The 14,883-nt window shown below is 47.6% G+C and overlaps 1 protein-coding gene across 1 annotated transcript; it reads left to right on the top strand.

Moving 5' to 3' along the window:
* The first annotated feature begins 705 nt into the window (after positions 1 to 705).
* On the top strand, positions 706 to 10,966 carry fam171b (family with sequence similarity 171 member B). The gene is made up of 8 exons (XM_084478433.1): positions 706 to 962; positions 4,544 to 4,783; positions 4,907 to 4,999; positions 5,249 to 5,413; positions 5,876 to 6,046; positions 7,194 to 7,310; positions 7,628 to 7,748; positions 8,492 to 10,966. Exons 1-8 carry the CDS (start codon positions 779 to 781, stop codon positions 9,555 to 9,557), a joined length of 2,157 nt encoding a protein of 718 aa, XP_084334559.1. The 5' UTR covers positions 706 to 778; the 3' UTR covers positions 9,558 to 10,966.
* Positions 10,967 to 14,883: the final 3,917 nt, after the last annotated feature.

The following is a 14,883-nucleotide window of genomic DNA, read 5'->3' as shown; positions in this document are numbered from 1 at the left end:
GTATTATTATCCATTTTAGAAATAATAGAGATAAAAGAAGAACAAAACCAAAGAAGACAAAATTCATATTTGTATAATTCAAACCATTGGCTGGTTATTGAAGCAGCCTCTTTCACACAACGTCCACAGCGCCCCCGTGCGGCCACCAGAGGAACAGTGCTCCGTGCGGTCACCAGAGGAACAGCGCCCCCGTGCGGCCACCAGAGGAACAGCGCCCCCGTGCTGCCACCGGAGGAACAGCGCTCCGTGTGGCCACCAGAGGAACAGCGCCCCCGTGCTGCCACCGGAGGAACAACGCTCCGTGTGGCCACCAGAGGAACAGCGCTCCGTGCGGCCACCAGAGGAACAGCGCCCCCCGTGCGGCCACCAGAGGAACAGCGCCCCCGTGCTGCCACCGGAGGAACAACGCTCCGTGTGGCCACCAGAGGAACAGCGCTCCGTGCGGCCACCAGAGGAACAGCGCCCCCCGTGCGGCTACCAGAGGAACAGCGCTCCGTGTGGCCACCAGAGGAACAGCGCTCCGTGCGGCCACCAGAGGAACAGCGCCCCCGTGCTGCCACCAGAGGAACAGCGCTGGGGATCAGGTTACCAGACCCTGGATGGAGGAGGAGCTCCGGTGAAGAAGGTTTGGAGTGGTTTGAAATTCAACTTGTGTGCGGTTGACAGGCGCGGCGCAGGAAAAAATAAAGAGATGGAGAAGTTGACCATGAGATAGACGGACGGTTGAGGGAACCCTCAAAGCGACGGCTGCAACCACCACCTCCACACAGCGGGCCTAATGCGTCTGTTTGCGTTTCTATTGTGCGTCCTGCTTTTCCCGAGGAATGCGAGGAACGACGCAGGATTGGTTCCCGATGGACGCGTCTCGCATCTCAAAGAGGACAACTTTTCTGGTCAGGGACAGCCGGACCCCCCGGGTCAGCATCAGCACCGACCCGACGAAGGCATCCGCTCCTCAAGAGGTGCGTCTCTGCCTGTAATACCCCCCCCCCCCCCCCTCCTCCTATTGTTACACGTTATTATTCAAATGAAAAAGTGTGATTTATACCGTGATTTATAGCTTAACGTCAGCACTATCTTTTGTTTTTCTCCGGGTAACTTTCCTCTCTGATATGACGCAGTGGTCCAATGCTCATCGCCATCTGCGCGGTTCCGTCTGCGCTGCCATGTCCACATATAGCGCCATTATGCAGCCACAACAGAGTCACTTTGGACACTAACTTTCCATTCCACTCATTCCAATAAGAGCCTATGGCTCCCCATAGGCGCTGGGTACCATTTCACGAATGTCCATTGCGCAACGTACTCTTTAATCTCGAATCGTACATATGATGACACTGTTTGGATGATCTCAAACACCCATGTTGTTTTATCCACGACGAGATGATTGTTTACAAGATGGGGAGGGGAGGGGGGGGGGTCTCTGAAAGTGGTTATTGTCGTGGTACTGACTCCCTTCTCCTCTTCTCGACTCAATGCGTAATTCATGATTCCGTAGGAGGAACATTCCAGTGTTACATCACTGTACTGTTCCTTGGACCTTGCTCCTTGCAGCAGACACCCTGAAGCCCCTGATGGTCTGAGGCCAGATAGAGCTGGCAACCTTTAAGGACACATTTAGGCTTCTTTAGTTGTCTTGGCCTGGTCTCAAACAGGGCTCTCCCTCTTGAATAGCAAACAACCAAATACACAAACAGAACCGCAGTTTGACCATAGGCGTTTCGTTGGTAAGTTAGATCTCTATTGGGTTTTCCACATACATGCATGTGTATGTGTGTGTGAGTGTATATATGTAGCCGTGTGTGTGTGTGTGTGTGTGTGTGTGTGTGTGTGTGTGTGTGTGTGTGTGTCTACATGCCAAATGACGTGCTTGTGTTTTGGTTTATGGGTGGGCTGGTGTAATTCCGACACACAGACGCTCACTCTGTCTGATCAGGGTTAAGTCCTCAGACCATCTGTCTGAGCTGACTTGGGGCTGGGGGGGGGGGGGGGGGTTATCCTGTGTGGTTTTAGAAACGTCTTCCGTATCATGTTTAATATCTCTGTAATAGTGTTTAACATGCAGAGAAATGTTGGCGAGAGAACACTGACTTCCCTCACAATGACTTCAGTCATGAGACACGAAGGATGGGAAGATTTCAAAATACATATTTTGTTTTCATTTTTTATTTACTTTAGCATAATATTATTAAAAACATCTTTCAAAACCGTTTTTTAATAATTCACTTTTCTTTCATTATTTTTATTACATATCCAATGTTTTGACCTATTTTATTGTTTTACCTTGTAATATGTAAAATGTTTCCTTTTTATCTGAAGATATTTTTCAGATTCTGTCAGCGGTATCTTGTGTGTTACCCTGCATGAGACAGCCTGTTCCTCTGCAGCCAATAAAGCTCTCCGTGGTCCGAGGTTCAATGCTTCAAATGAGCAGATTAATGCTAATCTGGCAGCACTTCATCTCCAGTGCAGAATGAGTGACCCCATTCTGTTGTGCTTGTCCATCGTGCCAGAAAACACACACACACACACTCACGCAAACGCATACACACAGACACACCAACACACACACACGCAGGCACACACACACACACACACACAGCGCCTCGGTCTCTAAAACAAGCGCTCCCTTCTTGACCATCTGTGCTGATCTTAGCAAAAAACAGATCTGCCAAAATGCTGTTTCCTCGCCGGCCGTGAGAACCAGCGCCCAGCGCCCCTGAATGCCAGCACGACACAAGCTGAGGCTCTCTGTCTCTCTCTCTGAGGCTCAGGGACACAACCGCTCACATAACACTTGATGTGACAAACCCCTTTGACCTCAAATGCATGGAAAATGCTTTACCATGCATCACACCATCTCACACCGCGCGCTTCTGTGTTTCATGAAGCATGACACATTTAAATGTAGTGTATTTCGCGCATGCTTTTATCCTAAGTGACCTACGATTGTACAGTCGAAGTTGGTGTAATTAGGGGGGGAAAACAGAGTAAAGAGTAGCTACCGAAGCAGGAATCATTTCTGTAGATTCCCGTTCCGTCTTCTTATATGGGATGAGATATTTAAGCCGTCTCCTGGCAGTAGCTGCGTAGCCTTTAGCGGGTCACGGCTGTCACATGGTCTACTTTTAGCGCCGTTGAACTATAAACACAATAAAGAACCAACAGTGGATATAATAAGGAACATGTAAATAATCATTCCTGTGATTTTCTGCTCCAGAATGGGGCAATGCTCAATCTCATTCCAACATTTGTATAACAATATTGACTTTATAGTTCTCCACTCTTTTGTGCCGTGCTCTATTGTAGCCTACGATATTATCCTCTTCTCTCCCGTGTTCACTTCTCTTCCCATCTCTGAACACATCATAGATCTACTCCTTCACTATACACAACATTATAAACCTGCTGTTTAATAGTAATTAATTATAAACCTACTCTTCTATCAATGTAAACATACTCTTGTGTACTTATACATTGTAAACCTGCTCTTGTATACTAAAGAATATTGTACCTAATCGAATAAACTAATAATTGTGCACATACTCTTGTGTATTACATTTACATTTAGGGCATTTAGCAGACGCTTTTAGCCAAAGCGACTTACAATAAGTACATTTGTCATAAGAAGTGAAACAATATATCGCTGTCTGTGCAGTAAAGACGTTCATAGAACCAAGTGCAAGTACTAACAATCACTAGCCTGGCTACTGCCAGACCAAGCTCAGTCGTAGTTTTCACGTTGGTCCGGGGAGGCTGCTGTCATCTTCTTCAGCACAAGAGGCGTGATCAACGGGCGGAGTTAAATTGACTCTTTACGCAATTGGCTGCTTTCCGTCGCGTGCTTGCTGTCGTCATTGTGTTAAACCAGCCAATAGCGTGCCAGGGGGAGAAGCCAGCTTGGTGATTGGCTCCCGCAAAAAAACGTATCGAAACTAGAAAGAAATGTATTGCTCTTCTCCAGACCCTTCTGCAGGAAGAACTCAAGGCGCCGGCGGAATGGGCGGGGCTACCCAGTCTAAACAATGGCCCGGCTAACCCATTCCCTGTACACAGCAGTGATAGCAGATGCTAATTAACAATTAAGTACTATGAATAAATAGTATTAACACATCATAAACATACTCTTGTATACAATCACATTGTATCATCACATCACATCAACATACCCCTGTATACTAATGCATTGGAAAAATACTCACTTATAGTATTAATACATGGTAAGCATACGGTTGTATACAAATACGTTGTAAAGTACTAGTTCATAACGAAGCTGCTTGTTTACACTAATGCATAGTAACCGTACTGCGGGCCCCCAGGGCCCTCCTCCTGCACGCTGAAGGTGCACCATAGTAACCGTACTGCGGGCCCCCCAGGGCCCTCCTCCTGCACGCTGAAGGTGCACCATAGTAACCGTACTGCGGGCCCCCAGGGCCCTCCTCCTGCACGCTGAAGGTGCACCATAGTAACCGTACTGCGGCCCCCAGGGCCCTCCTCCTGCACGCTGAAGGTGCACCATAGTAACCGTACTGCGGGCCCCCAGGGCCCTCCTCCTGCACGCTGAAGGTGCAGGTGAGCGAGCGGCTGAGCCGGCGGGGGCTGGCCCAGGCGCGGGTGGAGGTGTACCTGGACTACGCCCGGGCCGGCGTGGGGCTGACGGGGGAGGACGGCGTGGTGCTGCTGCCTCTGGCCCACCGCCGGCCGCTGCCCCACGTGGTGGTGGTGGCCAGCAAGGACGGCTACCTGCTGACGGCGTCGCCGTGGAAACCCCAAAGGATGCCAAGTGAGTGTGTGGTGTGAGAGAGAGAGAGAGAGAGGGGGGAGAGAGGGAGAGAGAGGGAGGGTCTTGGGCTTTTCAGAGTAAAAGTCCTCAAAGTTGATCAGTATTCTCTGTGTTCTTCTCTAGTCTTTTCGTCGATAACGATGTCGCTTCTGGCTCTGAGCAGAGGAAACATCTGGCTCTACGAGGACTTTATCCTCATCAACGGCAAGACTTCTGGTATGTGTGTCTATGTATGAATGTCTGTGTGTGTGTGTGATGTGTGTGTTTTTTTTGTATAAATGTGGCCGTGTGTGTGTGTACAAATCAAAAATATGTGAGTTAAACATGACATATAGGTAAACATATTTACCGTAGAAGCTCCAGAACATTTTTTAATGAATTTCGAATGAAAATGTAACCCGTTCATCTTATTTGTGTGTGTGTGTGTGTGTGTGTGTGTGTGTGTGTGTGTGTGTGTGTGTGTAGATGCGTTCTTCCAGCCCAGCGTTGAGTTCCCCCAGAGTCTGCTGAACCTGTCGTCGACGAGCAGCAACGTCTCTTCTCTCTCTGCCTACTTCACCGCCCCCGTCCTCCAATCAGGAGAGAGCGACACGCCGCTCAGGATCACCGCCATCACACCCACTGCGTCAGGTGTGTGTGTGTGTGTGTGTGTGTGTGTGTGTGTGTGTGTGTGTGTGTGTGTGTGTAAGAGGAGCAAAAGGGAGAGACTTGTACAACAACAAGTGACAACAAGTGAAGAATAGAATTGACAGAATGTTAAGAGTTGTCAAATTTGTTGTTTGGTTCAACCATCCAAAACTGTGTCGCTCAAGTTTTTGTAAAATAAACCATGTTGCCAGAATAAAAAGTAAAAGGTAATGGTTAATTTGTGTAGACAAATAACTAGTCGTTATGATTTGGCAATTCTCTGAAATGCGTTCCAGCCAAGGAAAATAGTTTTTATTTCCCTTCAAAGTAATCACTTAAACAAACAGTTTAGTTGTAAGTCCAATTCCAATACATATTCTTTACTTATAGTGGTATCAACATATAACCGTAGCTATTGTGTTTATTGACATAGTTAACCCATTAGTGATGCGTTCCTCCCTCCAGGCTTCTCCAGTGCTGAGCTGCGGGCCGTGGCTGCGGTCAGTGTGCGGCTGTCCTCCAGGGAGGCTGAGCTCCAGGTGACCGGGCCCCTGAGGGTGGCCCTCCCCCTGGAGCCCGGCTGGGGCCTTCAGCCGGGCGACCACGTCCCCGCCTGGCTCTTTAACCACTCCGCTGGTGGGTGCTCCACAGCAGGCTGCCTTCACCCCTTCACCAGCACCAGACCACAAGGGTTTTACTTTGAGCTTCTTTATTGATTCGTGTTTCAGATGGAAGGCCATGAGGTGTACTTGTTTTTCAGGTCTTAACAAAAAAAAAATTAAATAGGAAAAATATATATTATAGCCTATATATGTGTATCATTTTTATTATGTTTTTACGATGAAAACAAAGTACATAAAGAAGAAATGTTAATGCTTAACATGATGACGATAATTTGATAGTGATTTCTTTATTTTGATTATATAAAAAAAAGTCATTATGTAAACACATGGCTCTGACAATTGCAATGAATAGAACAAAGTAATTATGTTGAATGAATTATAGTCATATTTTCAATTATTTGAGGATTCTTTTAACATATCTAGTAGTAACTGAGCCGCTGAAAAGGGAATCTTCTCCACCCTACCAGTGGTTTGTTCACTTTGAAAAACAAATTCTGTCATGGTGAACGAGGGCGTTCTGTGTTCCAGGGGCCGTTCTGTAGGTCCATCTGACAGATCATGTGGAGCCTCTGTTGATCCCAGTAGGAAGCTCTATTTCTGGCCCTGTGGAGAGACTTGGACAGAGGGGGGAAGATCTTTACGCTAACGAGTGTTGTCTGGACATTCAGTAGTCGTACTGTATCGTTATTGTCCCCACTCCGCCTCCTCTGAAGGAGTGCTTGTTAAATCATATCTTAATTAATGTTCACGATAGGCCAGGCAAGGGATAGGTTACGATGTGCGGCTTATTGCTTTGTAGGTGTTTATTTAATGACCTGAAATGACTAATGGCTATGATTGATTATACCCAGGCTGATCATTTTGTTAGCATGAGTACATATTTAATGTACATTTTTATTAATATTAGTTTAAAATTGTGATAATTTTAATATAACAATAGGGCACCATTGCCAGTTATTATTATGTTTTGTCATTATTATACCAAGACAAATGAATGAATAAATTCATTAGTCAGCCAACCGAATATCCAATTAAGATATAATATAACCCACCAACCAACAAATCAGTCAATCTGCATGTCCAAACAACCGATTGGAGGTCATGTAGCCACATATTATTCTGTGAGTAACATGGTGGCTGTGTTTGTCTTCTCCTCTCAGGAGGCTGGATGCGAGCTGGATTGGGGACGGTGGTTTCCTCAAGGGGAAAACTCACATGGACCTTCATGGCTCCACATCTAGGATACTGGATCGCAGCTCCTCTGTCTTCCACCAGGGGTCAGTAGCTCTTGTCTTGTTCTGTGGCCCCTTCTGCAAACAACAGTGTCATTTCTGCACAAATGACTACACAGGCTTACATCTATTAGTCTTTGGTCCGATCCCCACTGTCCGCAGCCAAATTGTGGGTTTCCAATCATTTAAATCCAAGTTGCCCCTTTACCCTACCTACCTGGTTTACCTGAAGATACTTTGGATGAAAGCATCTACAACATTACAGCATCTAAACATTACATTTCCACACAACTCTGTTTTATGCTTTTTACACAAACAAATCCTAAAGGTTAAAATGAATGTACTTCATTCACATTGTGAAGGTTCAAAGAACCTGTCTGTCGCGGTGGACTTCCTCTTCCAACACTGCCTGTCCATCACGGCCGGCCTGGGCGCCTGCCTCCTCGTCATCCTGCTCCTGCTGGTCGCGTTGTGCTGCTGCAGGTAACCTGGAGCTTTATACACACCGGCTGGTTCGGCGTACTGGAATCCCATTGGTCGAGAGACAGCCGTTTCATTTAGGCAGGTCAGCGTAGCGGTCAGGGTGTTTGAGTCCTAGCCCAAAGGTTCCGGGTTCGACTCCCTTTTCAGGAGTACTCCTATCCTTGAGCGAGACGCGCTGACCCTAGCCTCGAGGACAATCACGATGATGGATATATTCACGTTTGCATTTTGAAACCAATATTGCTCTGGCGTTGTCTGGGCAGCTGTTTATTTCTGCGTCTGCGGCAGCCTCACATGGCTGTAGACAGGACCTCGCCGGTCCTGAAGTGCAGACTGTCCACACAAGACGACTGCAGTACAGTCGCTGTAGGGCCAAACGTCCGCGTGGGCTCTTAGTTCAGAACCGCTGTGTGGAACTTCCAAATTGCAGATCTGCGCCACACGGGACAAATCGGCATATGTACCGAGATCTGAAATCCTTGATTGCATAACTTGTGCCTCACGCAGTTCAAATACAGCGGCTATAAATGATAGATGCTGAAATCGATTTTGATGAAGACATCCAATACCAAATGTCTGAATGTAATGAATACTGTTGCCGCAGCATTGGTTGATAAATAAAAAACATGATATGCCTGGAGAGGTGATTATGCCTCATGTGCAAATGTGTAAAGTTTGCATAAACTGTCAAAGTTTGTTCAGTCTGACTTATTCTCTTCTTTCTCCTCTTCTGAATCGTCCAGTCAATCCAAGCCAAAAGTGGCCCTCGTCTCCCGCCTGTCGAAGCGAGACCAAAGCACCTTGACCTATGAGGAGGACCTGCTGGAGGGGTCGACCTATGAGAAGGACCTGCTGGAGGGGTCGACCTATGAGAAGGACCTGCTGGAGGAGTCTCGGCCGGACCAGGAGAGCCGGTTTAACATTCCGTCCGCGGGAAAGAGCAACAGCCTCTATCGCAACGACTCAGCCTTCTACAGGGAGAACGCCGTGGCCGTCGAGATGGAGTCGCCCAAGGGGGCGTACCAGACCGCTGCCGGCCGCGTAGATCACCTGACCGGCCTCCCCGATCACCTGACCGGCCTCCCCGATCACCTGACCGGCCTCCCCGATCACCTGACCGGCCTCTCCCAGCAGCTCGGCGCTTCTCTGTCGCTGGACGACAGCCTGTTCTTCTACAACCAGCCGATGGCCATTCTCCACGGCCCGGCGTTCTTCCACGTGGACCCGGAGCGCCGCAGGTCGACCGCCCCGCCCCAGCGCCCGCCGGGGTCCAACCCTCCTCCCGTTGCCGCGGAAACAACACCACAGAGCGCCATCCCCTCCCTCCGGAACCAGACGGCGGTGGCGGCCAACGCCGAGAATCCGCCCGACGGCGGGGTTCCGACGCGCGACCCTCCGTCCGCCGAGCCGGGCGTCCCGACCCCCGCCGCCGCCGCCGGCGGCTCCCGGGGGCCCCACCTCCCGGAGTCCTTATCGGTCCCGGGGACGCTGAACAAGGTGAGGGACAAGAGGCACTCCTGCTCGGGGCCCTTCCCCGGCCCGGGGCTCCAGGGGCCGGGCGGGGACCCGTCCCTCCTGCCCCCCAGGGCCTGGTTTGTGTCGCTGGACGGGAAGCCGGCGGCGGAGATCCACCGGGCCGCGTCGTCGGAGCAGCACAGGCGACCGGCGCCGCGGCCCGCGGAGAGCCGGGACACCAGCCTGGACTCCGGGGTGGACATGAGCGAGCTGAACCCGACGGGCGCCGGGCGCAGGCCGGGCGCGGCGCTGGAGCGCAGCGTCACGTTTGTGAAGCACGGACAGCGGCCCTGAGGAGCGGGACGGACTGACGGGCGGCGGCTCACGCCCTCGGTTAGACGCTGCGCTTAGAGTCAGTGGAGGGCGGCCCACAGCCCAGCAGCAGCGGCTGGCGTCACGCCTTCATCACCAGGACCAGCGTCAGCTCGCCACCCTGTCACCTCTCATGTTGACAACGCTCTTTGTCGCTCTTTGTGCGTTGATGGTTTTCGATGTCACCATAAAGGATTGGTGTGGTGCAGTAAATGGCGGGTGGACGTGGCGCTGATGGGGGACGTGTTTTCAGTAGAACCCTGGGGTCAGAGTCCGGGTTCATCCGGTTCTCCCCTTGTCACATTCATTCAAACGCTCATTGTCGCTCACACACATTGTACTTCTGTGTGGAGTAGTGGGGGCGCTGAGGCTCTCTCTATCTGTGTAGCCTACTGAGGCCGTAGGTAACGGCCACATCCCAGTAACTCTGTAACACGCCGCGGCAACGCACGGCCGGCTTCATCCGCCGACATCAGACCGGAGAGACACATCGTGTGCATGTTGTAAGACCACCAGCTGTCAGTGAACGATTGGCCCTTAGTGACTTTTGGCAATGTGACGACAGGCATTGCTCACCCTTCAGATATGCAATTTTAATAACGCCAAGGCAGTAATAATTATGGTGATGACTGACACCTTGCATTTGTTGCAACATTTGAGAACACCTATTCATTTGATTAATTGAATTGATTTCTTTGAGCATATCTTCCTGTGAGGACTAAATGTGGAGCTCTAAATTTGGCATCAATGTTAGCACTAGCCCTAACATCTTGCTGGAGCCAATCTGAATCCTCAGGTCTCTTTTGTAAAGGACAGTTCCAATCTGAACAAGACATAAGTACTAAAAGTTTTTCTATATTCAAGATGTCAATTTTACATTTCTAACAGTATTTGTCTTACAATGGGTTTGGCTTACTACTCTAGTGAATAATTAGCACTTATCTCAGATGTCGGTTGGTACTAATTTGTGTACCGATTTGCATGTGTAAAACGCATATTTAAATGTTGCATAAATTGTCACTAAGTTCTCGAGTGAGGACTCTTTCAGTGCTGTGCCTTGCAAGATCCCTTCCTGGTCAATCCCGTTTCCTTGCTGTATTTCCATTCATCTTGAGAAATGTGTAGTGCACCAAGCCGTTATTTTTACATATTTATATGTCTCCAAGCGATGTACACGTGATATGCACTTGACTCGGTTTTAACTTATTGTGATAATTTGCCTAAGTTGTTGTATTTTTCTAAACCAGTAATTATGAAAAAGGGTGCATCCTGTATGATTGGGGTTTTTAATGAATGTGGTTTTAAATGAGTTATAATGAATATTAACAAACCACTAGATGTCGCCACCGTGCAAGCTTTGCTCCTTTGTGACTGAAGGTGCATGACTGATGTTCTCCTAAAAAGCGTATGGAGTTGTACTATTGTGTTTCTGATAACACACATGAGAAATGTAACAGACGATTTAATCATTTCTTCTTGCAGTATTAAATTTTCTTTTTATACATATACTATGATGGAGTCGTCGTCGTTCCCCCCCCCCCCCCCACTCTAGCTACGCCACTGGACCAAAGGTACGAGGGAGTAACATGGATGTATAACAAGAGCTATAGCGATCCCATTCACTGCCCCCCTACGTCAGTACGACTGAATTTAATGATCCCGCAAGTGCGTCAAAGAGTTTCCACCCCCCCCCCCCACACACACACACACACACACACACACACACACACACACACACACACACACACACACACACACACACACACACACACACACACACACACACACACACACACACACAGCTCTAGTTTCACAGTCAGAGTTCCTAATGTCAATCCATGCGCAAATAAAAAGCAAATGTATTTCTATGACACATCCTTGTCTGAGGGAGTGACGCAAACCACAAAAGTAAAAAAAAAATTCATTCATTCAGACTCACAGAAACAAAAACAGCATTGCATTCCTGTTGGGAGGAATCCCTCAAGAGACACAACTAACATTCATTATTCAACTGAATTGTGTGGCTTAGAAGGTCTGTAGAATTATACATTTGATCTTATATACTATATTTACAGTAGGGTAGAAGGATTAAACCACAAAAAAGAATAGACACACCCATCAACTGATGACAAGACAATCGATGACGGGTTTCTCCTTTTAATGATGGGAATACGAATGGGTTGGGAGGAAGTTCAGTCATGACCGGCAGGTCTGTTGACATGGTGGGCTGCCCCCACGCTTCCAGATGGTGCACACAGGATATGGCTATCCAAGATCAACATCAGTGTATCTACTGTGTACGGTGCGCCTATACAACGTTTGACTAGTAGGCCTATATGGGGATCAAAGCGTTTGAGAGCAATTTCATCTTCTCTTGACTTACTTTCATTCCAGTGAACTTTTGCCTCCCAGGGTGCATTTTCCCTCTGGATTATTCTAGCAAAAGTATGATATTGATAGTGTATAGTATATCCATCATCTACTATTCTCTTGTTATACAGTATTTCTGTCTGTCTGTCATTCCATCTATCTATCTGTCAGTCTATATCATTTCATCTATCCATCTGTCAGTCTTTATAATTCCATCTATTCCATCTATCGGAACACCGTATATCGGGATTGCTTGAGGTGATTCATACAGGTGGAAATAATGACATTTTACCAATAGGCCTACGTGGGAAGTAATAAGGTTGTTGAATGTTTTAATATTTGACAGTGTGAGAAAGACAATCTTCTTGAGGAGATTTAAGTATTATATTTAAATGCAGAAACTGTAAATAATACAGAGTTAATAAGATACAGACATGTTCAGTTGTGCAACATAGTTCCTTAGCAATAGCCAGTGCAAAACACAAGGAGTCGCTGTGGGGCCATAAACAACCCTGGAACGAGGGGGATTATGTCAATCACTTGACAGGCATGATACACTCTCACAACTTCGGGATGTGTCTTTTTAAATGTGTTGCTGAGTCATGGCCTCTGTGAGCCCGACCGATAAAGCCCTTTCCTAATACGATGCGGTACATAAACCCGCCCACACGACGCAGGTGGTTTTTTTTTAACAAAACTTTGTCGTTGCATTTTCACGTTTTGCATCCACACGATAACGTTTTCCGAAGTACCCTCGTCCACACGAAAACAATGAGTAAAATGGTGTAGTAGGTATGCGAGGCAGTAGGGTGTGTGTAATTGTTCTGCTCAAATATGCAAAACACACAGAAGAAAACCACAAGTCTGCGAACAACTTTCTACTCCAGCGTGATTTCATCGTTTTCAGAAAGCTACGGTTTCGCCTGTCCACAAAAGAGGTAACTAATGGAATTGCACACTTTTGACCGATAGAGATCTATTTCAGTCGTTACTTACATCTTATCCTACATTTGGAAAACATTGTGGGTTTAAGTTTGTCCTCCATGTGTTAAATGGGTTAAATATTTTACACCATAAGACATGTGAGGATAATACCCCTGCCCTTGCCCTTGATAACGGCAGTAGACCTGGAGTCATTCCCTGGCCACTGTTGCTATTGCTACAGCTAGCCATGGTTGAATACAGACATCACATTTTGTTGTGTAGTACGTGCAATGATAAATAAACATTCTTCTTTTAAGAAGCAACTTTCTAATGGTTTGCTATTGTTAGCGTAATGCTATCCTGCATTTGCATATAGGTCCTTGTAACGAAAGAAGGGCGACACAGGCTTGACCAAATGGCAGTGTAACACAAGGTACTACAAAGGATCTGTTGCTACAATACTTTGATTTGTGTGGTGAACCAAAACCCATGGGGCACTGGTAAGTGTCCAACATATTTTTGAGTGAGTTGGTGTTTGACCCCTTCCAAAGGGCCTTGGGTTGTCAGTCCCATGCAGTGACCAGGCACTCCGGGCTGCAGCCCAGGTTCCACCTCTCCCATGAGGAACCTCATCTCTGTCGGATGTGCTGCTTGCTTTGGGTGTTTCTACTGCAGATGCCATCTGCTATTGCCTTCAGCACCTGGTTGTAATGCCAGTGAAAATCGTCAGTCTCCAAGGGCCTACAGACAGCAGGTCATGTGAGTGCTCCAGTATTCCTCTATCCTGGCAGAGAGAAGAGGCTGGTCTTTTGACCATGCCCCAGCAGTAGAGGTTGTGGTTGGGCTGGGGAAGCCTTTAGCTGTAAGTGAGTGAAATGATCAGGGGGAAAGTGAATGTGATCAATACATAACCTTGGGCCTTGGGTCAACCTTTTTTTCCAGTGGTGGAGCTAGGGTTTTGTCTCAAGGATGGTATCCATTACAGCCTTCTACTACACTGCATTAGACCATACCCGGCTAAATTCTGACCAATCAGTGCATTTCTTTACTTGTTGGGGAATCCATTTAGTCTGTAAATCCCAGGTGTGTGAATGCAACACTTCTCAACCTTTACCTGAATCACCGTACAGCAGCTGGAATGGCGTTTGTAGAACATATTCATTATTTCCAATCAACTGTTTGTTTACATGCTTGTATAGTTTGTTTTGACCACAGACATATATGACTACACATTTATCTAATAAAGCATAGTGCATACAGATTGTTTATATACTCATAGCAGGACACCAGCGTGTCAAGGACACAGTGCATGTGTTCCCTGCCATCCTACGACAGGGAATGTTTTTCTTCTTACATGCCACTGCAACGCTTCCAAGTCCCTTTGCAACACTGAGCCCGGTCCAAAGCAGACAGCAATGCAACGGCCTGCAGGGAGGGCTATCAGTTACACGGTCAAGATGCTCGGCTGTTGTCAACAACAACGATTTGTGTAGACCCCCTCAAAGTGGAACTTGGCAGTAGGTTGCTCCCGAGAGTACATGTCGTGTGAAAGGTGGACATCGAGTGTGCGTCATCAAGACATCAACGTTCACCAAAGGAATGGATCATCTCGTCGCTGCGATCGAGGCATTGTTTCACCATACCAGCGCACTGGAGATTCAGGAAATTGGCCGACTGCTAGAGATCTGCGTGGTTGGTATCCTTGATGTATAATAAGGTTGGTGTGCCATGCATCCCAAAGACTGTAGTTCTCAGGTGGCGTGTTCAGGTGCGAATGCATGTGCCGAAGGACGTTGGGATATTTTGAGTGCACATTGGTTTCCCACCAAGTGCAGCAGTAGTGAATTATTTCATGTACGCATTGTAGCGCTTTAACACAGGTTCTAATAATGCCACGTAGCTAGTAAAACCTGACCCCTCCAGCCCCCAGAATAGCTCAGTAGGTTCTGAAATAGCTAAGAGTTAAATACGGGAGGGTGGGTGAGGATGTCCAATGGGTCCAGTGGTATCAGGT

This window comes from Micromesistius poutassou, assembly GCF_964030765.1.
Source record: "Micromesistius poutassou genome assembly, chromosome: 14".
Classification (NCBI taxonomy): Eukaryota; Metazoa; Chordata; class Actinopteri; order Gadiformes; family Gadidae; genus Micromesistius; species Micromesistius poutassou.
This window is presented reverse-complemented; position numbering and strand designations above follow the sequence as displayed.

Coding starts and splice junctions, on each gene's coding strand:
- fam171b (XM_084478433.1), top strand. CDS start 779: ATGCGTCTGTTTGCGTTTCTATTGTGCGTCCTGCTTTTCCCGAGGAAT. Junction 963..4,543: donor AGGCATCCGCTCCTCAAGAG/GTGCGTCTCTGC, acceptor GCGGGCCCCCAG/GGCCCTCCTCCTGCACGCTG. Junction 4,784..4,906: donor GAAACCCCAAAGGATGCCAA/GTGAGTGTGTGG, acceptor GTTCTTCTCTAG/TCTTTTCGTCGATAACGATG.